Source organism: Hyperoodon ampullatus, assembly GCF_949752795.1.
Source record: "Hyperoodon ampullatus genome assembly, chromosome: 13".
NCBI classification, from domain to species: domain Eukaryota; kingdom Metazoa; phylum Chordata; class Mammalia; order Artiodactyla; family Ziphiidae; genus Hyperoodon; species Hyperoodon ampullatus.
Genome location: NC_136926.1, coordinates 43336212 through 43360483, shown reverse-complemented (window position 1 = coordinate 43360483; position 24272 = coordinate 43336212). Strand labels below are relative to the sequence as shown.

The 24272-nt window shown below is 36.1% G+C and overlaps 1 protein-coding gene across 3 annotated transcripts in view; it reads right to left on the bottom strand.

Moving 5' to 3' along the window:
* Positions 1-24272, bottom strand: part of TAF4B (TATA-box binding protein associated factor 4b) — a gene marked incomplete at both ends in the record, with an annotated part of 121926 nt that overhangs the window by 35296 nt on the left and 62358 nt on the right. For all 3 annotated transcript variants that reach the window (XM_079717377.1, XM_079717378.1, XM_079717379.1), the window contains 4 exons: positions 5684-5740; positions 11223-11348; positions 16230-16360; positions 20310-20479. In XM_079717377.1, the coding sequence (XP_079573503.1) occupies positions 5684-5740; positions 11223-11348; positions 16230-16360; positions 20310-20479 (484 nt within the window). The remainder of the gene's footprint in view (positions 1-5683; positions 5741-11222; positions 11349-16229; positions 16361-20309; positions 20480-24272) is intronic.

Below are 24272 nucleotides of genomic sequence, written 5' to 3'. Positions count from 1 at the left end.
CCTGAGATACTTGGAATTTGAAATGTATATCTGCTGGTCAGCCCTTCTAATCCATCTCTACCTTTCAGGAAAATAGTATATTCCACATAATCTCAATTGAACACTTTTCCCCTTACATGCAAACATAATACTTGATTTATGTATTATTAAAAAGAAATATAATGTGCTGTATTCATATTAGATTACATAATTTTTTTTCCAGTTCTTACTCTTATATCCTTTTTTTAATTCCCAAACTTCTTTTCATTCCTCTGGAAGGAAAAAAAGAAACCAAAAAACCAAAAAACTGACATATTAGTTTTTGGAAACTGATATACCCATGGGCAATCTCAGGATTATTATATTTAAGAGCTTGATGGCATCTTTCTTAAATGTATCTTAGCTAATGGTTTTAAGCTACTGGTTTTCCCTGTAATACCTCACCTTTCCCTAAATTATGACAGCTCTGTAATACAAGCAGAGCATGTATTGTTACATTCATTTTAAATACAAGGAAATGGGTAAGTTCAAAGAGGTCAAGTAACTTTCCCAAAGTGAAATCTAGATAATGGCAGGCTGAATCTAGCATCCACGACTCCTGACTTCTACTTCAATGTTATTTCCTCTATAATACACACCTTTTCTATCAAAAGGATAATACATATCTCAAGACACGCAGATCCTATACATCAAAATTAAAGAATGAGTACAACCTTCTGAAGAAGCTCTAAATAAAATGTTATATTTTCTATGTAAGGTTCACCAATCAACAGATACAACCAATAAAGGTCTCTTGAGAAAATATCCATTAAAAAACCTAGTGTAGCTTTCCTGCTTCCAAAGAGAGAACTTAGTGAATGGTAATTGGATGGTAACTGAACTATGCCAGTTCAAGATGCCAATTCTCAGATTCCCAATTCACAGTATTTTATTTAACTTTCTATGACCATTTAGTCAATGGGAAAACAAAAGTGATAGATTTTAAAGGCCCCCTTCTTTCCCCTCCTAGATTCTAAGTGTGATCTCCAGAACAGCGATAGCAATAGAAAAATCACCGAAAATTTTGTTGGAAATGCAAATTCTCAGGCTTCACCCAGGCCTACTGTGTCATAGATTACTGGGGTGGTACACAGCAACCTGTGTTTTAACAAGCTGTCCAGATAATTCTTATGCATACCAAAGTTTGAGAACTACTATCTTAGACTATCAATGCTTTGAAAACATTGCATTTCTGTTTCTCTGCTATGTATACAAGAGCTTTATAACTTGCCATTTTAAGAACATCTTCTCCGTACTACATTAATTTGATTGCACTTTTAATGACAAATTTCATTTTTCCCTGTTCAGTGTTCCATGAGTTTTGGCTCATGCAGAACTAGCATAAAGTTTAAATACAAGTTGCTATAAATTTAATAGTTAGCCTTAACTATCATATTTCACTGACTCCATATCTTTTAAAATTTCTTTTTAAAAAATCCCTTGCCCTTCTTGTACCTAAATGATATATCTTCTAATCAGTAATGAGCCTTATGAGTCAGTATTTTATTTATTGTACAATAATGCTTCATGGAGAATTGTATTACTTATAGTTTTTATATCCTATATTTTCTATAAACAAAAATCCAAAGTCCTTCAGGGTACAAGTTTTCTAATCTGTTATGCATTTTAATTATTTAATACTTATTTTTGCTCAGTTTCTACAGGATGCACCATGAAACTAATGTGCCAGCAGGTACATGTCATGCATTCCTTTTTCTTTCTTCTAATGTCTGATAACAAATGAAAGCGGGGATGCTAGGAATTGTTAAAAAGAAAGTAAATGAATTCTTTGTCTCACTCGGCACAGATGTACTAAACTCACATTTCCCAAAGGAGAAAGAAGATATTCAAAGGAAATAAGGGTCATGATATATATAACAAATGTTTAAGGAATCAGGATGTTTGAACTCCAAGGTCAGATGGCTTGCTCTGCAGAACTGTGGATGATGTGGTAAGAAAGGAAAACATTGAAGGCTAGATGGTAATCTAGGACACACAGCACACATTTCAGACAAGTCTGCAGATGCATTAAACAAAAACGTGCCTGCTTGTTTGAAGTCAGAATTTGGCAATTAGTAATCTATTTAAAACCTTTCACACATTGATGGTGAAATGGAAGAATGTCAGTAGTTACATTTCAGTAAAAGTATCTAGGGGAAAAAAGCCATCACAATTTAAAAGTGTCCATATTTAAAATATAAACTTACAATACAGAGAGCGAGAACGCTTATGACATTTTTTTTTTCCTTCGGTATGCGGGCCTCTCACTGTTGTGGCCTCTCCCGTTGCGGAGCACAGGCTCCGGACGCACAGGCCCAGCGGCCATGGCTCACGGGCCCAGCCGCTCCGCGGCACGTGGGATCCTCCCAGACCAGGGCATGAACCCGTGTCACCTGCATCGGCAGGCGGACTCTCAACCACTGCGCCACCAGGGAAGCCCCTGCTTATGACTTTTTTTTTAAAGGCAAAGATAGAAAATAGGAAAAAGATGGCCCCAAAGTTGGAACTAAAATGTTTGATATCCACAGACATTTTAGCCAGACGACAAGGTTTTCAAATAGATGGATAACCTGTCAGATCAATAAGAATAGTATGCAGCAGGAGCTGCTTCAACGGATTCAGACTAGGCTGGAGGCAAACCCAAAGGCAGCCTACTTTTTTAAGTGCCAAATGAGAATGACAAAATTGGAAGAAGTCAATAGGAAGGATGAAAAGAAATTAGACATCTTTATAAAAACCTGCTCAATTTAACAGTTTGTCTTTACACCAGAATGCAAAGAAGAAATGCATAGACTCTAAAACTATTAGAGAAGAAAACCCATGGGAGAAATGACCAAGATCAAAACTCTAGTCCTGGGCTTCCCTGGTGGTGCAGTAGTTGAGAGTCCGCCTGCCGATGCAGGGGACACGGGTTCGTGCCCCGGTCCGGGAAGATCCCACATGCTGCGGAGCAGCTGGGCCCGTGAGCCATGGCCGCTGAGCCTGCGCGTCCGGAGCCTGTACTCTACAACGGGAGAGGCCACAACAGTAAGAAGCCCACATACCGCAAAAAAAACACAAAACTCTAGTCCTTAACAGTTGAAAGCAACCATGGATTATAAGACTACGTATGAAGGGGATTCAAGTTGTGATTTAATATTTATATGACAAACATCACTGCTGAAACATTCCTCAGGATCAATAAAGCCTACAACTTCTCTAAACAGTTCTTTGGAGTTCTATATTTGTAAGACACTGTCATTAATCTGTTTCCTATGCCCAGCTTGGTAGGTAGGTAGTTACCGGAAAAAGGAAAGCAAAGCAGTTTTTATATTGAGCAACGGTAAGGAATCTGTACTGATTTTCACAATTGGACAAGGAAAACTTCCTAAACAGCCAAATACCAAAAAATCACAAACCAAAGCTTTATAGTTTATAGCAGTGTGATAACAATTAGTATATCCCAAATGATAACCTTACAAATTACCATATAAGACAACAATTCAACTCTATATAAAGATAGGGTCAGTGATCTTGCAACCAAACAAAATATGGTGTGTTTGATTCTAAATTAGAGCCCCTTAGAATATTAAAGTTATTAAGAACTCTAGGGGACATGGGGATGACAAAAATGACAATATTTTACTTTCATCCAACATTTGCAACTAATAGAGTGGCTCTGTTCTTGGAACTGGGCCAATGTATTTGACTCTTTTTTAAATCAAAGATGATTTAGAATAGGAAACAACCAGAAAACTTTTGAAATATTTTGGAAGGAAAATATATAGTCTTTTTAATATTGCTAGTAAAAATAAATAAATAGAGGTGCAAAAACAGTGGGGGAAAAAAACAGGCTTGCTAAAGCACACCTGCTCTCATTGAGAGTTGTTTTTTTTTTCTTTTCACATTTGCTCTTACAATTTTCTTCAAAAAATGCTGTCCACCTATTCATCCTTCAGGGAATAAAAAACACAATTAAAAGAAAAACAAACAAAAGCATTCCATACAAACCTGAAGGAAAAATTAATCTATGATCCACATGTTTGTGAAGGTATATGAAAGAAAAACAGACAGGATAAGACCTTTAAGGATAAAGCGGTAAGTTTTCTGATATTTATTTTCCAAAAAGTGGGTGGGATTAGAAGATAAGCATCTATCAGTCCTAAATGAAAACAAAGAGGGACACTCATGATTCAAAGCAACCAATCAGTCTATCATCAAGCCAGACTTGCTGTAAGATTATAGGTACAGTTCTCGTGTTAACTTTTTTAGATAATATTTTTAGATAAATTTTCTGGAAAGAAATGAGTAACAGAAATTTTTTGTTGTTGAAATAAAATGATTCGGTTTCAAATCCTTTTTAATATTCTCCTTTCCCAGTTCTCTTCACCTCAATCCAGAAACCCCTCCATCCAGAGTTCATGTTTTCTTCCTTTTCTATTTGAGTGAAAATACACCACATTGATTGTAAGAATCTTACTAGATTTCCATTTGCTTTGCCTCAGCTCCCACATTAATCCAAACAATAAGGGCCTTTAAAACATTCATAAATAACCTGCTGCTGCTGGCACCTAGGAGCCGAGTGCAGCAATGTTAAGCAACAACAAATTTCATAGTTCAAGAGGCACAGTTAAGGAAAAAGGTTGCTCAGGAAATCACTCTTATTTAGCACAAAGATCCTTAAAAATTGCATGAAATCAGTCAAGTAACTATAGAAACCAATTTCTTCAGCTCCATATCACACGTCTCACACCTCAATTGTCTTTATTATCATCTGCTGTCAGATCCTTAATCAGAAATGTGAACAGGCTTGATGATTTATTCAGCAGGGAAAAGAATCTGTAGGTCAAGTGAAAAATTTCACACACACACCCATACATACACCACGTCTTCAACCTTAGGTACTTTCATTTCCTTCTGTTCTCAGCAGCTCTGGGGGCAACTCCAGTGAGATCCAATATTAAGGCTCAATTAAAATAAGCTCCAATTAGTGGAGCTTTTTTCTCTGGGGCTAGAAAAGTCAGGAAATGGATATTGGGAAATGTAAAAAGTCAGCTACTGAGAGGAGGCTGCAGACATAAATGAACTTATTTGTTGATTTCTACAGTTGCTATGCAGAGGCCTCTGGGAGTAAAAGCTTAACCAGTCTAAGCTATAAACTAAAACCCCCGCAGCTAAACATGAACTGTGTGAAACAAGGGCTCCATTCCAGAACAGAAAACTGCTGGGCCCAGAAAATTAAAAGCCAGAGGCGTTTTCCATTTAAAACTAAATCCCAGTACCACCTCCCAGCCAAAGAATTATAAGCAGTATCAGATTTACAAAACGAACAATTACCCTGGAAAAATGTAGCCTATTGTACAGTCCCAGATGCTAAATCTCAGAAGTTTCTTTTCTTTCTTTCTTTTTTTTAAATCCCACATTATACTCCTCCAAGTGTGCTGCTGTAGTTTACAAAGAGCCATTTCTAGACAGGCCTAAGCCTTGAAAATAAATTTTAAAAAGAGAGCACATAACTCATTGACCTCATTTGAAGTACTGCCCTTGCCTTCAGCAGTTCCTGTCCTTCCCCAAGGCTTCGGCAAATGGTATGCAACAGCAAAATAAACCCTGACCTAATTGCCAGGAGAGAGCTGCCAACCTTCCCTCAAACACAAAGACAAGCATGGTAACTTGAAAGTCCTACCTCTTTGGCTTTCTGCTTTAATCTCAGCTGTTCTGGATCTTCTTTATTGGAACGACTCTATCAAAGGAAAAGAAAATTTTAATAGAAATTACTAGCATCTAAACACCATAGTTGCCGTTAAATATTTAATAAATGACAATTTTCTCTTGTGATTGAAAACTTTAGCTCCAGGGGAAAATGCCTCAATCCAGTCTCGTGCTCTCCCTCCCACCTCCCCCTCCCTCTCATCATCTGGGCTGGCTGCTGCAGTTCTAGCCCGGAGGAAGCTTATAGAGAAAATGATGCTAACAATGTCAGTCAGGTCCAGTTGAGGCATGACGTTGTTCTTGTTGGAACACTAAAAACTGAAAAATGGATGGTAGAGATGAAGGAAAAGAAAAGGATAACTGTTGGCTCAAATGAATGAAAACAATCAACATTGGCTAATCCTTAGGTGAAGCTATTTTGGTAAAAAATATGGTATTTCAAGGACTATTAAAAACAAGAACGTGACGAACTTTGAACCAAATTTCTCCCTCTTCAAAAGTGTAATTTTTAAAAATTAAGAAATACATCCCAATGTTTTCATTAGAGTATCTTATCATCTTTGGGTCCTCTATAGCACTTAACAGAATGCTGTGCCCAAGAAAATGTTCAATAAATGTTTACTGAATGTCACTTTCCATACTGATTCAGTTTAACATTCAAAAAATGAATAGTCTTACAGGACTGCTATAAGAAAAGAGCTACATTCTACATGTAATGCTATGATGGAACCAAAGGTAAGGAAAGAACTATATTTCTGACACTACAGACATTTGTCCACTGAAAAATATGCTGCGGATAGGTGTATTCTTCTTCTTATTCTAATAAAGTTACCTAACTCCTTATAAATCTGAATATTCCATAACATTCAATAGCAGCTAACTAAAGATAGCTAACAAAATAAAAGCAAAAAGTATTTTCCTATTTACTTAGTTTAACTGATAATGTTTTTACTGATTTATCAGTACTTCTGTTAAAGGAAAACACAAGGAAGAAACTTTATATTTGAGTGCCTTCTAATTTTAAACACCTTAATTAAATACCTACATAAGATTCTACCCAAAGCTAATATATTTTTTCTTAATTTTGTCTCCAATCTAGTAAAACAACTTCACTCTAGCTCAAACTAAGAAAACTCCCTTGTTATTCTAGTTATGTTAGGAGAGAATGAGTATATGTGTATTCACATAAAAATATGTGTGTATATGTATGTGTGTATGTGTGTGTATATAATTTTTGCCACAGTATAAGATGGGCACATTTGGGTATCAAGTCTTTGTCAGTCAACCAATATTTATTGACTATCCATAGTATATATTCTACTCTGTGTGCCATTGTTCTAGGCCTTGGAGATATAGAAATGAGGTAACAAGACAAAGTCTCTGCCTTCGAGTAACTTACATTTTAAGAAGAGAAAAATAAAACAATTTTATAGAAATTAAACACAGTTGTGAAATGTAAAACATTTATGATGGGGAAAAATAAAAAACAATGACTGATAGTGATAAGTACTATAAATAAAATAAAATAGGATAATGTGATAGAAAGAGGGGCATACTTCTATAGTCAGAACAGGATGGAAGACATCTCTGAGGAGTGACAACTGAGTAGAGATCTGAATGACAAGAAGGAGGCAGCCACATAAAGACCTGGGGGAAGAACACTCTTAAGCAGAAGGTGCAGTCACTGCAGAAGCCAAAAAATGGGAATATGGTTGGCGTACTTGAGGAAAGAAAGAAGGCTGGTGTGGTTGGAGCATAAAGAAAAGTTGAGAGATAAGGCTGGAGACAATGTACCACCTTGCAGGTCATGATAAGGAGTTGGGCTTTGATTCTAGTTGTAAGAAAAAGCCACTGGAGGGTTTGGAGCACAGGTGTGAGATGCCACTGGCAGGACACTTTCGAAAGGTCACTCTGGCTGCCGTATAGACGATGCACTGTATGGATCCAAGACTGGTGGCACAGGCACACAGAGCAATTAGGAAGCTGTTCTAAAACAACTGCTGTAAATACAAGACTGAGAAAAAGATGAGGGCAACTTGAACCAGCATCATAGAATATGATGATAAATAACTAGATCGAAATACATGTTGGGGGTAGAGCCAACCAGATTTATTGATGGATTGGATATAGGGTGTGAAGTAAACAGAGGAATCAAGAATGATGCCTAGGATTGTGGCCTAAGTAATTGGAAGGATAGAAAATTCCAACTTCCCGAGAAGGTGAAGACCAGAGCAGATTTGGGGAAAGGGAACTCAGTGTTCAGTTTTAGATGCTTCATTAGTAGTCTAGGATACAAACTTGGAGCACAAAGAAAGGCCACTGTGACTGGAGCAGAATGAGTGAAGAAGGGAGGGACATGAGGCAAGTTCAGAGAGAGAGGTGGGTGCCTTTAAAAATTTGGTAGTAAGTTTGGATTTTATTTTAAGGCAAGAGGAAGTCACTGAAGGATTTTAAGCAACAGAGACACACATGATTTGTTATGAAAACATTATCCTGACAACAGTATGAAAAATGGATTGTAGAAGGAAAAGGACATTAGTTAGAAGACATTATAAAGGTCCAAGGGAAACATGACTCAGATCAGAGTGATGACAACAGTGATGAAGAGAAGGTGGTGGATACATTTTGGGAACTGAATAGGAAAGTGAACTGGATGTAGGGAGAGAAAAGAGAAAAGGGACTTAAAGATGACTCCTAGGTTTTTTTGGCTTGAACATATGGGTGAATAATGATGTCATTCACTGAGTTAGAAAATCTGTAAGAGTAGAAGGTAAAACTACAAGAAAGTGAGAGCAAGTATAATATACTACACCCGATAATAACTAAACAAGTATTTAAAGGTTTATAACCTTGTTTACAGCAGAGTAATTGGGAATAAAATACCAATAAACCACCTCGTTACATTGGCTGTGTGCTTGCTTATAATACTCAAGGGCTCGAGAAAGAGCATCTTCCTGTCCCAGCAGCCTTTCCCAGGACGAGAGGGGTCAGAATGGGGACTGAGACTGTGGGACAGTGAGAAGCTGCACAGTGACAAGGTTGTGGTGCACCTTGGCACATGAAGGTATAGACCAGAGGTCAAGCATGCAGGGTGATGAAGGGCTGGGGAAGACCCACCAAGGCATGGGCCAGTGGGCATGGCGGCCAATTACATGGGCAATGAAATGAGGGCAGGGATAACAGTGGTAGCAGACAGAAGAGTCAGTCAGCATGGTTGCTTGGGAGATTAGTTACATTGATCAAATAAGTAAATTGAGAACATAAATATATTGAGGATAATGAGAGCCAAGTTTCTGACTTCAGAGTAAGTACTTATAAACATGGAAAGGTTAAGGCTAGGAAGAACCCTAAGATATCACGGAGATATTCATATAAATTTACAGTTTTACAATGTACACACACAGGAAAATAGTTATAGATCTATGTTTGTGTGTTTATATAGATATGTGTACATATCACATACATGTTTCCTAGATCTGTCCATTTGACAGGGTCTACATGTAATGATACTCTCTTAGCAATGAGCACACTGTAGGCTCTAATCTTGATTTCTGGATATCATCCTCAACTAAAAAGTATACGGTTCCTTGGAGAACTGACTGATTCCAGGGCTGGGAAAGGATGAGTAAAAGCTGGGCCTGGAGTATCTTGTGCCTGAAAGTAAGGACATGCTCAGTGAACGATGGAAACATGATTAAAGGACAGAAGTGCCAGCTGGAAGGGTCTCCCACTCAGGAGCAATTTGAGCAACAAAATAAATAATGATAGTAATGGGTTACAACCTGTTGCATCAAACAGAAATCCATGAGCGCATGTTGATATAAATGAATGTATGAATGTATGAATGAATGAATGAGAGAGAGGAAAGCTCTTCCACAAAGCAGAGTACTAATAAACATAGAAGAGATGATGAAAATAAAGAATCACCATTTGGCAGCCATTACAGAGGTATGTGATTCACAGGTATCATCTATGGATGCTAAAGTCGCTCTGTGGAGTTTGATGAGGTATGGGATATTAGTATAATGCTATAATACCTTCCTACAAAAAACTAATTGATTACAAAGGGGGAAAGGGCAACTTTAAAATGGAGAGAACTGATCAAGGTTGCCTTTTGATAGAATCAGCTGAGAAGAATGAAGCATCATTTCCATGCATTCCCACCAAGAATGCATGACCCAAGTCAAGTTGTAAGAAAACATAAGATGAACCCAGGTTGAGAGTCACCCTACAGAAGGTAAGGCTTGTACTCTTGTACTCTTGAAACTTGTCAAAAACATGAAAGAAAAAGAGTGAGAAAATCTGACTGAAGGAATCTGATGACAACTGAATAGACACACATTCCTGAATGGGAAAATGGACCATGAAGGAAAAAGAGGGTTGAGACAGCTGGTTAAATCTGAATGGGGTCTGTGGATTAGATGGTAGTGTCATGTTATTCACATCCTGACTTGGAAGGTTATACAGGGGAATGGCCTTGCTTTCGCAAATACATGCCAGCATGTTTAGGAGTGATGAGACATCATGTCTGAAGCTTGCTTTCAAAAGGTACAGAGAAAGACTAATTAGAGACAACAGTTCCATAATTTTGTGAATGTACGAGAGACCTCTGAATTCAAAGAAAAAAGAACAGAAGAAAGAGAATAATAATGGGAGTGTGCACCTGTGTACAGAAATGATGGAGATGGAGGAAATGCAGTAAAATGTTAAAAATGGGGAACCCCAACTGAAAAGGAGATGTATAGTTCTGGCAACTTTTCTGTAAGTATGAAATCATTTCAAAATAAATGAATTTTTAAAAAAGTGATTAGTATGTGACTAGGAACAAATATTCTAAAAGGGGAAGATTCCAATAACATTGGAAATCAAAACTGAAGCGTTTAAAACAAAAAATAACACTAGTATCTAACTCTTAAGACTGCTCCCCAAGGCCTACAAAGAAATGTGTAGCAACAAAACACAAACTATGATGGAACTAGCTCTCACTCCATCTGGCACTAATGGCCCAGGAAAATGCTTAAAGGAGGAAGAAAGAAAATCAATAATAGCCTTACCTGTTCTCTCTTTTAGTATCTCTCTAACCCATTCCTGCTCATCTTCTATTTTGTTTCATATAATCCTAATTATTCCTAGTTTTTACCTATAACATTCATGTCCACTTTCCAAATTTTCCTCTCTCAACTTCAACTTGGCACATATTAAATCATATCCCTAAAAAGAACTTGAAAAATTTTTTAACATTTTTACTTGGGGAGGGAGGAGTGGTATGATGCTAGGCACACAGGAATTGAGAATGAGGAGACAAAAGATTATGTCTCATTAAACTAAATTAACTGAAAGCCACTGTACCACACCATCCTGTGGCTGTGAGAGAATTTATTAGTAATTTCATTTTAAGAAATCCTTCAGAGAAATCTAAAGGCCTAACAAAACCAAGATAGTCAACAAATGATAAAGCCGATTCTGACCTCCTTGCCAGGCCATGTTCACTCATAAATCACATAGGACCTTACCTTGGCTGCTTTAAGTAACATTTCTCTTTCTTCTACATCCTTTCTCTGCTTCTCCAGTTGATCTAGCTTTTCAAGAAATTTGAGCTGTGATCTGGTGTCATTAGACAGGATGTAATTTTCACTTGCCTGGGGGAAAAAAAGTCTTATGATGATCCTAGGCAACACATTCTACATTAGGTCTTGTTATAAATCAGCTAAAGACAGTAACACAAACATAGGGAACTAAATTTACAGGAGGTAATATGTTTATTTCTGTTAAGCAAACAACAACAAAATAAGAACTTTAATCATCCTTAAAATTTGAGAGGTGATTAAGCATTGAAATTTCAAAGAGCTTTGCTAGTAAGCTTCATCCAGAGGGGAGGAAAAAGGAATTAAGCCAAGCAGATCCTAATAACTGGAAGTAGAAAGCAAGAGAGTGCACTGTTTACCTATAATCTAAATCTTTTTATTTAAACTATCGTCCATCTCAGCAGACCTTAATGATTAATTAAATCGTAGGCCTGTGAAAGACAAAAAATAAGAAACAAACATCTCACTGAAAAATATACCTAAGATGAAAGTTATCACCCTTGTTTCTATTGTTGAATTGGTCTAACCATGCCAAGTGAAGGCAACTTCTACCAAAATACAACATAAGACAAAATGGCAAACATTAATATCCTAAACCCTGTTGTAAGGATTTCCTTCAGCTATGGACTTGGGCAGAAACTATAGTCAAAGAAATTAAGTATACAATGTATAAATGAGAGTCATAACAGAGAAGTATAATTATTCATCTTCAATGTTCCATAAAATGATAAAATTTATACTGTTTCATTTATTCTGATATTCTACAGTGTAAAACAGTGCTTTACAATCTAAATATTTTGTAATTTTATCTGATATGACCACCTATCTCTCCTCCTTTAATACATGTATGCTTGTTGGGGGTGGGATGACTTCCTGCCATCTACTCATTTCAGTAATTCAGACATCCAAGCTATTGAAGGGAGACTATAAAATAGGAAAACTGAATGTTTTTAAACGTTTAGTCCAACGGTCAGTGCGTGGCTTGGAAATCTGGATACAGCACCATTCCCATCTTTGTTTTATCCCATGCTTATGGTTGATTCAATTAACTGGGACTGAGAGATTTCATATGCCCAAGATTCTTTTTAAATTAAATTTTTATTGTTGGTATTTAACTAGATCAAAAGAGTATTACATAGAATAATGAACAAGGATGTATTAGTGCTACTTATTTTACTCTGTGTTTAATACAAAAAGAATTCTCAAATGTTTTTAAAGTTAAATAATACAAGATAGAATATGGAATACATTATAAGCCAACCATAGAGGCATAAATATAATAATCAGTGGTTTCTTAAATACTTCATTTTTACCATTTTTCTGTTCATATACCCTGGAGATAATTTACTGACAGGATTTAATTTAAAAGGACAGCAAATGCTAAATTAAAAAGGGGCACAGACTTTCTAAATTTGAACCCAATCTCATTTCCATGCTAAGATTCCTTCTCTCTCTTCCAACTGAGTACAACTGCCTCTTGCTTAATGCATCCTTCCTTTACTTTTCCAGTCCTAAACAACTGAGTGTCTTCCCTACTTCTACTGAGTCTCCAACTTTATTTAAACAACAGTAACCCCAATCTTATCATGATGCTTCCTGTCTACCCAGCTGGTCTAACTGAAGTCTTCTTGCACCACAGAGTCAGGTGGTTTAGCAGTGAAAATATAAGGACTCAGACCAAACAATAACATCATCAAGTGAATCCCATCTAGAGAAAGTACTACAGCCCCTTTCAACTGGAAAACATGAAGTTTCTCCATGGCCACTGGCACGTAGAAGACTCTAACATATCTTCAGTGGGAAAAAACCTGGCAGCAAGATCAAAAGCTTTGTATCACGTGTGTCACTTTCTACTTCTTCACTTAAATCTCAGTTTATGGACTATGATTAATTAGAGAATTATGTCTAACCAGGTGAAAGATTATCAAAAGTAGAGGGATTTCAAATGGAAAGAGATGGTGGGGTTTTGCTTTTAATAAAAGTAGCTCACTTTTGTGAAATTCATGGAGTAAAATTTCCCATACTGTACAGATAAAAATAAATCCTATCAGGGATGAACTGAAATATAAGGACAGGGCTCAGTCTGTGACACAAAGATTATTACAATCAAAGTCTACAAAATAAGTATATAATTTTGAACTAGATCCAAATATAATTAAATGATTATTATTTCTGTTTAAAGAAGGATGATTGTGTAGCTGCTTTTCTATATGTGCAAATTCACACAGTGGCATTAGCTGTATTAAGGAATAAGTGTGGGGAAAGGCGGACAGGGGAAAATCAATCAGGATAGGCAGTGTCAAGACAGAAGGTTAAGAAGGTGTTAGCTTTAAGCTAAGTTATTGAGTTTCTAAGTGGGGTAGATACTATCCATTTTGCCTGGGGCAACTAAATCCTTGGAATATGTGTTATTGATATACACTAGAAGAACTACTCCATCTGAAGGCTATACATAATAGAGCTTTGGATGGCATTCTGGATAGTAAACATTACTTGGAAAAATTCTATTCCATACTAAACGTACATGCTACATTTTGTATAGAAACAGCCTACTGTAAATGAAAGTGCACTCATGTATATCTGAAACAACAGGGTGTTTGAGGCAGGAAAAGGGGAGAATCCAGATGTGAAAAATTATAAGGCTCTTTAAAAAGTTACAGTAAAAAGACAAAAAGGAAGACTAATTCCCCCACATCCCAAAAGTGAAGGTAAATTGTTATCAATTTAAATTAGGTTACTGCAAATTTAGGATGCTAATTGTAATCCCCAAGGTAACCACTAAGAAAATATCTAAAAAATACACACACACACACACACACACACGCAAAGGGAATCAAAACAGTATACAACAAGAAAAAAAATCAAACAAAAAAGAAGGCAGGTAAAGGAATGTCAAAAAAAGCTGTAAGACACACACAAAAACAGAAATAGCAGAAGTAAGTTTTTCCTTAATCAGTAATTACTTTAAATGTGAATGGATTAAACTCCTCAATCAAAAGGTAGAGACTGACAGAATGGATAAAAAGCAAAATCCAACTATATGCTGTCTACAAGATATTGGCTTTAGATAAAAGCACAAATAGGCTGCAAGTCAAAGGATGGAAAAAAATATTCCATGCAAATAATAACCAAAAGAAAGCAGGGGTGGTTATACTAATATCAGGCAAGACAGACTACTTTGTGTCAGAAACTGTTAAAAGAGACAGGACATTATATACTGACAAAGGGTGAATTCACCAAGAAGATATACACACTAGACAACAGAGCCCCCAAATATATGAAGCAAACACTGACAGAACTAAAGAGAAATAGTTTTACAATAGTAGTTGAAGTCTTCAATACCCTACTTTCAATACTGGATTGAATACCTATACAGAATATCAATATGGAAATAGAGGACCTAACACTATAAACCAACTAGATCTAACAGACATATATGAACACTCCTCCCCAACAACAGCAGAATACACATTCTTCTCAAGTGCACATGGAACATTCTCCAAGACAAACCATACGTTAGGCCACAAAACAAGCCTCAATAAACTTAAAATGATTGAATTGTGCTAAGAATATTCTCTGACAACAATGGAATGAAGCTAGAAATCAACAACAGAAGGAAAACTGGAAATTTCACGAATATGTGGAAATTAAACAACATACTCTCAAATAACCAATGAAATAAAGAGATCTCAAGGGAAATTAGAAAATACCTAAGAGATGAATGAAAACAAAAACACAATGTACCAAAACTTATAGAATGCAGCAAAAGCAGTGCTCAGAAAGAATTTTATAGCAATAAATAAATGCTTACATTAAAAAGGGTAGATCTTAAATCAGTAACCAACCTTACATCTTCAGGAAACAAAATGAGAAATGAAAGTAGGATCATTACCACTGACCTTACAGAAATAAAAAGGATTATTAGAGAATACTATGAACAACTGTATGCCAACAAATTAAATAACCTAGAAGAAATGGACAAATTCCAGAAGCACACAAAAATAAATACTGATAGTGGGGGTTTTTTCACAGCTTTTTCTGATGATCATGTATTTTTAAGTCAGTCCAGCAAATTCTCACAAAGATTTATACAAGTGAGGACCTCAGCAACTATAAATAGTTCTTCCAAAGTTCTAAATGAAGCAGAAAGGAGAGAAAACAATGATTTCCTCCAGGAAATTTACCGGTGGTAGAGTGGCTGATCTTCCCTAGATTGTTTTTAACCTATGTGTAGGACATCATGACAATGACCATTCTTGCAAACTCAAAACCTTATAAGGTTACCCATATACTACACTGTACAAAATCTACCTATGAACATTTCTTGATATAGGGGGAAAAGGTTATCTTTTTCAACCCTCATTACCCAATAAATTTGTTCTCCATCAAAACCATAATGCAAATAAATCTAATGCTTTCATTTTGATGATGGCAAGTGATTTGGTTCACACTACTAGGGATAAGATAGGCTATTCTTGCATTTAATTTTTTATAAAAGCGGTCAATATAAATAATGAGTGGCACCAATATTAGCACTCAATGCAATCATTTAACTTATTAAAAGGAACAGGAGTGCTAGCAGAGAACGGATCACTGAAGAGAACACAGCTATCCAATACGTTATCCCTTCTAACACATCCTCCCTCCCAGTCAAGAGCTTTAGGAGGAAAAGCCTCAGGCAGAACAGATGCATATTTCAATGTACAGTGACATAGAAGCTTTGGATACCATTTGAAACCCTATTTTATTTGTCATGTAAGCGTATCTAAATAAGGCAAATTAGGAATGAGACTTTTATTTTCTACCAATATGAAATATGTCTCGACCATTTCCTTGAAAAAATATACTTAGAATGTGAACCCATATCAAAAAACTACCTTTAACACAACAAAGAAGAGACAGAAGAGTTTGTTCTTCTTTAAGGATTTCCTTTACCTTGTAAGTTGTCATTCGATGCTGAGCGATTGTAGTCAGTTTTTCTAGAAGGCCTCGTAATCGCTCCTGTGTTGCATGGGAGATCAAGTTCACAGCATCAGAGTTAAGTTCTGTAATGTCATGCTTTTTACCTGTGGAAGCAGAGAAAATCCATTACGTGTTTTAGTAGTGGCTGATAATTGAAATAATTAGCACAGCAGGTATTCTGTTCCCCCTGGAAGTCATACCCATTATGAATAAAGGTTTGGAGATTATGATTTTCCTGGTTAAGTCACAACTTCAAAGATCTTAGACATTACATTAATAAAACCTAGCCTGAAGCCTCAGAAAATATAGACATTGTTTCACTTAGCCTCTAGACTCATTCTCCTTGCAAGGTCATTTATAGGACAAAGTTAATAAGAACACAAATCAAGTCTAGTGTTCAGGGAGGAAAATGGTAACTGCAGAAATCAGTGCTGTATTCTGTTAATTTTAGTCATTAAAAAAATAGAAAATTACATTTTGCCGTTTGACACTGTTAACAATTTATGACATTTATTTCAGTTAATTCAGATTGTGAGTCTCTGTTAATAACTTGTCTGCATGACACACCTATACTCCTTTTATCCATTACCAATCATGCTTATTTTGCACTAACTCATGTTCCATAAGTTGACCTGGTAATTAATTTACAAGTTGAAATGGGTTCAAAGCCTCATCATTTTACCCATCAATTTGAAAAATTTCTCTTTCACTATATCTCCTTCCATAAATAAAACAAACTTCTATTCTTCCTTCTGCTAATTAGGAAGAAAGTTTCAGGAAAACAATTTGGACCACATACCCCAAAGCAGAAGCTCATTTATAAATCAACCTTATCAGTTTTTAAATAGTAATTCTCCAGCTCAGTGAAACTACCTGTATTATCAGAGACCTAACTCTAAAGATACAGGTAATTAGGTAACCTCATTTAAATGAGCTTTTAAATAGTGCTATTGTGTTTGTTTTTAACATATGTATTTATAGAAATTTAAAATATATTATTGTTTGATTTTGCAGTCTATCTGAAACATACTCATATACTCAAAGTGTGAATGAGTATTGCAAAAAACAAGCTTTAATTAAAAGCTAACAATTCTTAAACACATTCTTTGACATTATTCTATAACAAATGTTCAACTTAATTCAAAATGTGGGCTATAGTAAATCACACAGGAAAACGATATAAAATGATTCAGTTTCTCCTATAACAAACCTTTAAAACAAAGCAGTTCATTACTTTGTAGCAAAAATGAATTAATCACCAAGTTATGATTCAAGGAGGGGAAAAACACTGAAAAGTCAAATCTACTTTACTAAAACATCAGCATAAACAAATAGTGGGGGCCTTCTATAGAAGGAATAATGCAATTTCAAAACAATCCAATGATTAAAATTATAATTAAACATAGAGTATATAGAGGATGACATGCCTGTTAATGCCTAAAGAAAGTGAACATTTAAGAATATATAGTGTTGGGCTTCCCTGGTGGCGCAGTGGTTGAGAATCTGCCTGCCAATGCAGGGGATATGGGCCCTGGTCTGGGAAGATCCCACATGCTGCAGAGCAACTGGGCCCGTGAGCCACAACTACCGAGCCTGCACGTCTGGAGCCTGTGCTCCACAACAAGAGAGGCCGCGACAGTGAGAGGCCCGCGCACCGCGATGAAGAGTGGCCCCCGCTTGCCACAACTAGAGAAAGCCCTCGCACAGAAACAAAGACCCAACACAGCCAAAAATAAATAAATAAATACATACATACATTTATTAAAAAATATATATATATAGTGCTTGGGGAGAAACTTTGAAAATAATTTCATATGTATTTATAAAACAGGAACCTATGCTAAAGAAATATCTGTATTTTCAAAATACTAAAAATAAACAAGTACTGGGAGTTGCAATCAATTCCAGGGCTTAGTGAACAATCAAACATTCTAATATCTTCACTAAACTGATGATAAAACATAACAGAGTTACAAGTTAAAGTCTCATTTGAAAATAAAACACTCCCTTTAGTAAAGTCACCATTGACTGTTTAAGGCAATCTAGGTGTTTGCAAGCTTACTATCTGATTTTTACAGAATGTCTGTGTAATTTAATTTAGGTAATTAGCAAAAAAGGAAGAACACTGGCATGTTTACTCCCCTAACATATTCAAGTAAGAAAATCTTCCTCCCCAAATTCTTTGGGTTACTTTATAATTCCTGTTATTAGGAAATGGTCTTGGTTCTGATCTGTTCTGTAAACATGAAATTTTATTGTAAATGAAAAAATTCCTAGAAATATATAACTCCATTCACTCTATGGTTTTTGTTTTTGTTTTAAAAGCTTAGGTAATTTAGAGGGAAGAAGTTTTGCAATTTTCCATCATATTAAATGACAAGTTGGTGTTTTATCATCAAGAACTGAAAATACAAAGAGTTCTCCCCAGAATTCTCCTTGAAAGCAGAGGTTAGCAAACTAAATCTGGTCTCTCTTTATAGATAAAGTTTGATGGCAATACAGTCTTTTCTATTTGTTCATATGCTGTCTACAGTTGCTTCTATAACATAACAGCAGAGGTAAACAGTTGCAACACAGACTATATGGCCCACAAAGTGGCGAATATTTACAATCTGATCCTTTGCAGGAAAAAATATTGTCAATCCCTGTCCTAAATGATGGAAAATGCTCTGTCAAACTAAAAGTTTTCCTATCATATAATCAAGGTTTAAATCAAGCTAGAAATAAAATTTAGAAGGGGGGCAGGGAATTGCTAAAACTAAGTATGAATCTACTTCTACTCCACCAGTTCTAAATAATTATATGGCTAAAAGGAGTTAAAACACCCGTAAATTTCCCAAGCCATCACAGAAAGATATTTGCTCAGCCTTATTCCAAAATTAAGGAACCGTCTCCTATATAATACAAAATACAATGCAAGAAGAAAACGAAAGAGAAAGAAAGAGAGGGAGGGAGGGAAGGAGGAGGAGGAGGGAGGGAGAAATCAAACAAAACACAAGCAAACAGCAAACAAACATTTTACCATTAGCTCTTCTGAATTTCTATCCCTTTGAACTACTGTAAATTCTAGTTTTTCAAGATAAAAGAAGGATAACATATAACCAACTTAAATTAGAGGTGAAAAAAGTGATAATTTGAATAACATACAGTAGGAGCTCACATATTTCTTTACTGAGTAATTGTGAAGTAGACTTAGAATATGTAATAGTAATGCATTTTGAAGTCTTTAAATATACCATGGATGTATCAAAAATCTGAAACCTTCACATTTTTGTGTTAGGCCTTCAACACAGAATGTAAAGGTTCTTAGTCAAGCATACTAAAAGGTCACTGGTACTGGCCCCACTGGCCCCTCAAATTGGACATGGGTTAAGGAAGAGAGCTAGAGGAGACTCCAATAAGTCAGGACACAAGAAGTGAGATAACTCACATGCAACAATCTCTCTCCAATCTGTCTCTTTTTTCAGTTATCACTGCAAGTTTGGTATTAAACAACAACAAAAAAGCTGTTTGGCTCCAGAATAAAACTGGTATGTTCTCTTCCATTTCTTTTCACATGCTTCAGGCCACCCAGCAACTACTCCTGGCCAGAGAGAACTCTGATATTCTAGTTCAGTTCTTTTACGGTAAGGATGGGTTTGAATTTCAGGGTTGAGATGAGGAAAAAGGGACTTACTCTCATTGGCTATTTCTTCATTCCATAAAAACAAACTTGTAACAAGTTACATGCCTAAAGCCCAACCAAGGAAGAACAACACAGAAAAAAATAGTATATCATAAGCATATATTCATTTTTTACACATCTATTCTCCCATTAAGATGAATAAAATATTAACTTCTATTATCTACACCAGAAACCATAGGTTACATGATTTAAGTTACATTAATAATTTTTAAAATAAAATACTTTTTTCTATAACACCCATGAAATCTTGATTACTTCCAGAGCCTTTTTTAAGCCTCAGAATTTCCAGAAAAACCAACCCAGGCTATCTCTTTTGATAACATTTTCCTTGGAAGAGACAGTCCTATCAGGTCAATAATCATACTTACCAATGTCTAAAATTCTCTTTTGTAGAGCTCCAATGAAAAGAAACGGTTCATCTTTACATGACTGAACAAGTGTGCCAACCAATTCAGAGTTTGTTGCTAAGATGCAGGCATTTTCTTCACTGAGGTTGACCCCTGCCATGGAAGTCACATCATTGATGTCATCTTCATCTCTAATAGAAAAAAAAAGAAAGTTTTCAGTGGTTGTGGTATGTGAATGAGTGATTTAAGAGAGCAAAGAATTATAGGTTTCTCCTTATAACTAAAGACATTATTTTACTCAATTTATCCAAGCAAGTGAAGTAAAGCATGGCTATCTTTCCCTGTCAGCCTTTAAAAATTCACTGATGTTTCTAACCACTAGTGTATATTTAACATCAGAAAGATGAATCAGAAGCAACTTTGTCTCCTAGTGCCCATCTCTCCCACTCTCAGTTTAGTAAATAAGATACTCTAAGAGGGATTTGGAAGTTATACTAAGTTATCCACAAATTGCGGGTAATGAAAGAATGAAATAAAAACAGACTTCTTTGTTTTCATCCAAGATGATTTAAAAACCCCTCAGATATCCCCAGTGCAGTCCACTGTTCCACTGAGCAGCAGGAGAAATCCCCCAATCCCGAAAGGTCCATACCCATGTAAAAGCCCTTGAGAAGAAGCTTTCTAGACTAGCTATTCTGAAACCATATGGTTAAAACCAGTTTTGTTTTTCCGCTTCAGACTTTTGGTGTGCTCCACCTGTACCAATTGAATTCATTAAACCACCTCCTCAAGCAAGTGGCTGCAAAGGGCTTATATTTAAAATATAAAATTATACACACATATGTAAAAGACATACATATAAAAACACAAAATATGTTTGAGCTCCTTGCATTGTGCCAGCAAAATTAAATAGTGGCTTTTATCTAATAGAATTGCTACATGGCTACAGTACTAAGATGAGTATATATGTTTCAGGATAGAGAAGTGAGAGACAAAAACCTAAAATTCCCTTACGGCATTCTTAACACCCTGTAATAACAAGCATGTTACTGATCATAACTCATGTACCAACGCATAACATAATTTACATAAACATGATTATATAAAAAACATATTGTTTCTATTTATTGCATGGGCCAAAAGATATATCATGTGGTTTCATGTCAACAGATTTAAATTATGAACCTCCTTGTGGTAATGCATTTATGCACAAAAAAGCGAAATAAAGTATAACTGTCAAGCGCTCAAGATACAAAGGCCTCTGGTGTTCAGCTTTAAAAAGCAGCATGTTAGGAGTGAGAGGGAAAGAGCCCCTACTCACACAGGTATGAGAGATTCAAACTAAATGAAAGAAAGTTAAGTGCTGGACATAGCAGTTGCAAGTGAAGAGAAAGAACAATGGTCTCACAATCTGAACACTATATTTAAAAACCTAACATTAAAAGGTGTGTCTCTGTAATGGAGAAAAGAAAAAAATTTTAATTAGTATCTCAAATCAACCAAATGAAACACGCAATATAAATAAACTGTATGGGGACTTCCCTGGTGGTCCAGTGGATAAGACTCCATGCTCCCAATGCAGGGGGCCCAGGTTTGATCCCTGGTCAGGGAACTAGAGCCCGCACGCCACAACTAAAAGAGCCCACACGCTGCAACTAAAGATCCTGCATGCCGCAATGAAGATCCCACGTGTTGCAACTAAGACCTGGCACAGTCAAATACATAAATATTAAAAAAAAAAAGAATCTATATGAAAATGGTTGGACTCCACCTCATCAACTGTCACAGAGGTACTCTCAGAGGGATGGTATGCTGAGAATGGTTCTAAGAATCAATTTACCAACTATGTAAACAAAGAAGTATTCCAGAAACATCTAAACATTTAAAGTCTAAAGTGTAAGACGTAGAGAATGGACATGAGGACACGGGGAGGGGGAAGGGTAAGCTGGGATGAAGTGAGAGAGTAGCATGGATTTATATATACTACCAAATGTAAAATAGATAGCTAGTGGGAAGCAGCCGCATAGCACAGGGAGATCAGCTCAGTGCTTTGTGACCACCTAGAGGGGTGGGATAGGGAGGGTGGGAGGGAGATGCAAGACGGAGGAGATATGGGGATATATGTATATGTATAGCTGATTCACTTTGTTATACAGTAGAAACTAACACACCATTGTAAAGCAATTATACTCCAATAAAGATGTTAAAAAAATAGTAAAATCTAAAGCATAAGAACAGTAGAAACCATAAACCTAAAGATGGACCAAGGTCTGAGTAAAAAAGTATTTTAAAAGGTCTGCATAAAAAATATTAAAAAAAACCCCCCAAGTATCAAGAAAATGAAAAGACAAGCCACACAAAGGGAGAAAATATTTGTAAAAGACATATCTGATTCAAAACATATAAAGAACTCTTAAAACTCAACAATATGAAAACAAACATTAAAAAATGGGCCAAAGACCTAACAGACACCTCACCAAAAAGATTTGCAGATGGCAAACAAGCATACGAAAAGATGCTCCACATCCTATGTCATCAGGGAAATGCAAATTAAAACAATGAGATACCATTACACGCCTATCAGAATGGCCAAAATCCTAAACACTGACAGCACCAAATGCTGATGAGGGTGTGGAGCAACAGGAACTCTCATTCATTGCTGGTAGGAATGCAAAATGGTACAGCTACTATGAAAGACAGTTTGGTAGTTTATTACAAAACTAAACATACTCTTACCATATGATCCAGCAGTTACACTTCTTAGTACTAACCCAAAGGAGCTGAAAATTTATGTCCACACAAAAACCTGTACATGGATGTTTATAGGAGATATACTCTTAATTGTCAAAACTTGGAAACAACCAAGATGTCATTCAGCAGGTGACTGGATAAATAAACTGTGGTAAATCCAAACAATGGAATATTATTGAGTCCTAAAAAGAAATGGTATCATACCATGAAAAGACTAGAGGAAACTTAAATGCACATTATTAAGTGAAGTAAGCCAATCTGAACAGGCTACATACTGATGATTCCAACTATATGACGTTCTGGAAAACGCAAATTATGGGGACAATAAAATGACCAGTGGTTGCCAGGGGTTAGCACAGAGGATGAATATGCAGAAAACAGAGGACTTCTAGGACAGTGAAATATATAGTATCTGTATGATACTATAATGGTCGATACATGTCATTACACATTTGTCAAAACCCACAATGTACCACACACCGAGTGAACTGTAAAGTAAACTATGAACTTTGGGTGATAATGATGTCTCAATGCAGGTTCATCAATCGTAACAAACAGACCACTCTGGTGGGGGATGTGGATAATGGGGGAGGCTGTGCATGTGCTGCCATTTTCTACAACGTCCAAATCAATTTTTTGCTATGAACTTAAAACTACTCTAAGAAACAGTCTATTTAAAACAAAAAGGCCAAGTACAAATCGATGAAAAGTCAGGTCACTCCAAAAGAGAATACCAACCAGTTACTTAACACCTTTAGGACTCAAATTTTTCTTCCTCTAAAAAATGAATAACTTAGATTAGGTACTTTCTAAGGTCACTCTCAGCCACTTAAAAGAATGAGGCAGCTCTCTTTGGCCAGACACAGAACAAATGCCAAGGTGTATTGTGAAGTGGGAAAAAAACTAAATAAAACATAACAAGGCATAGAACAGACTGCACCTTGAAAAAAATACACACACACACACACCACACACACACACACACACACACACGGGCATAACATATCTCTGCATGCACAAGAAATTCTCCTCTGGAGAGGGAAACAGGGAAGCATGGATAGGAAGAAGATTTCATTTATACCACATCATACTCCTTTCTACCCTTTGAATGTTGTAGTATATGCACAGATTACCCAATCAAATGGTTAGTGATATTTTAAAAAATAATATATAAATAAACAGAGAAAGAAAACTGGAGACAGAAAAATATTATGAAGTTTAGATATATGGCCT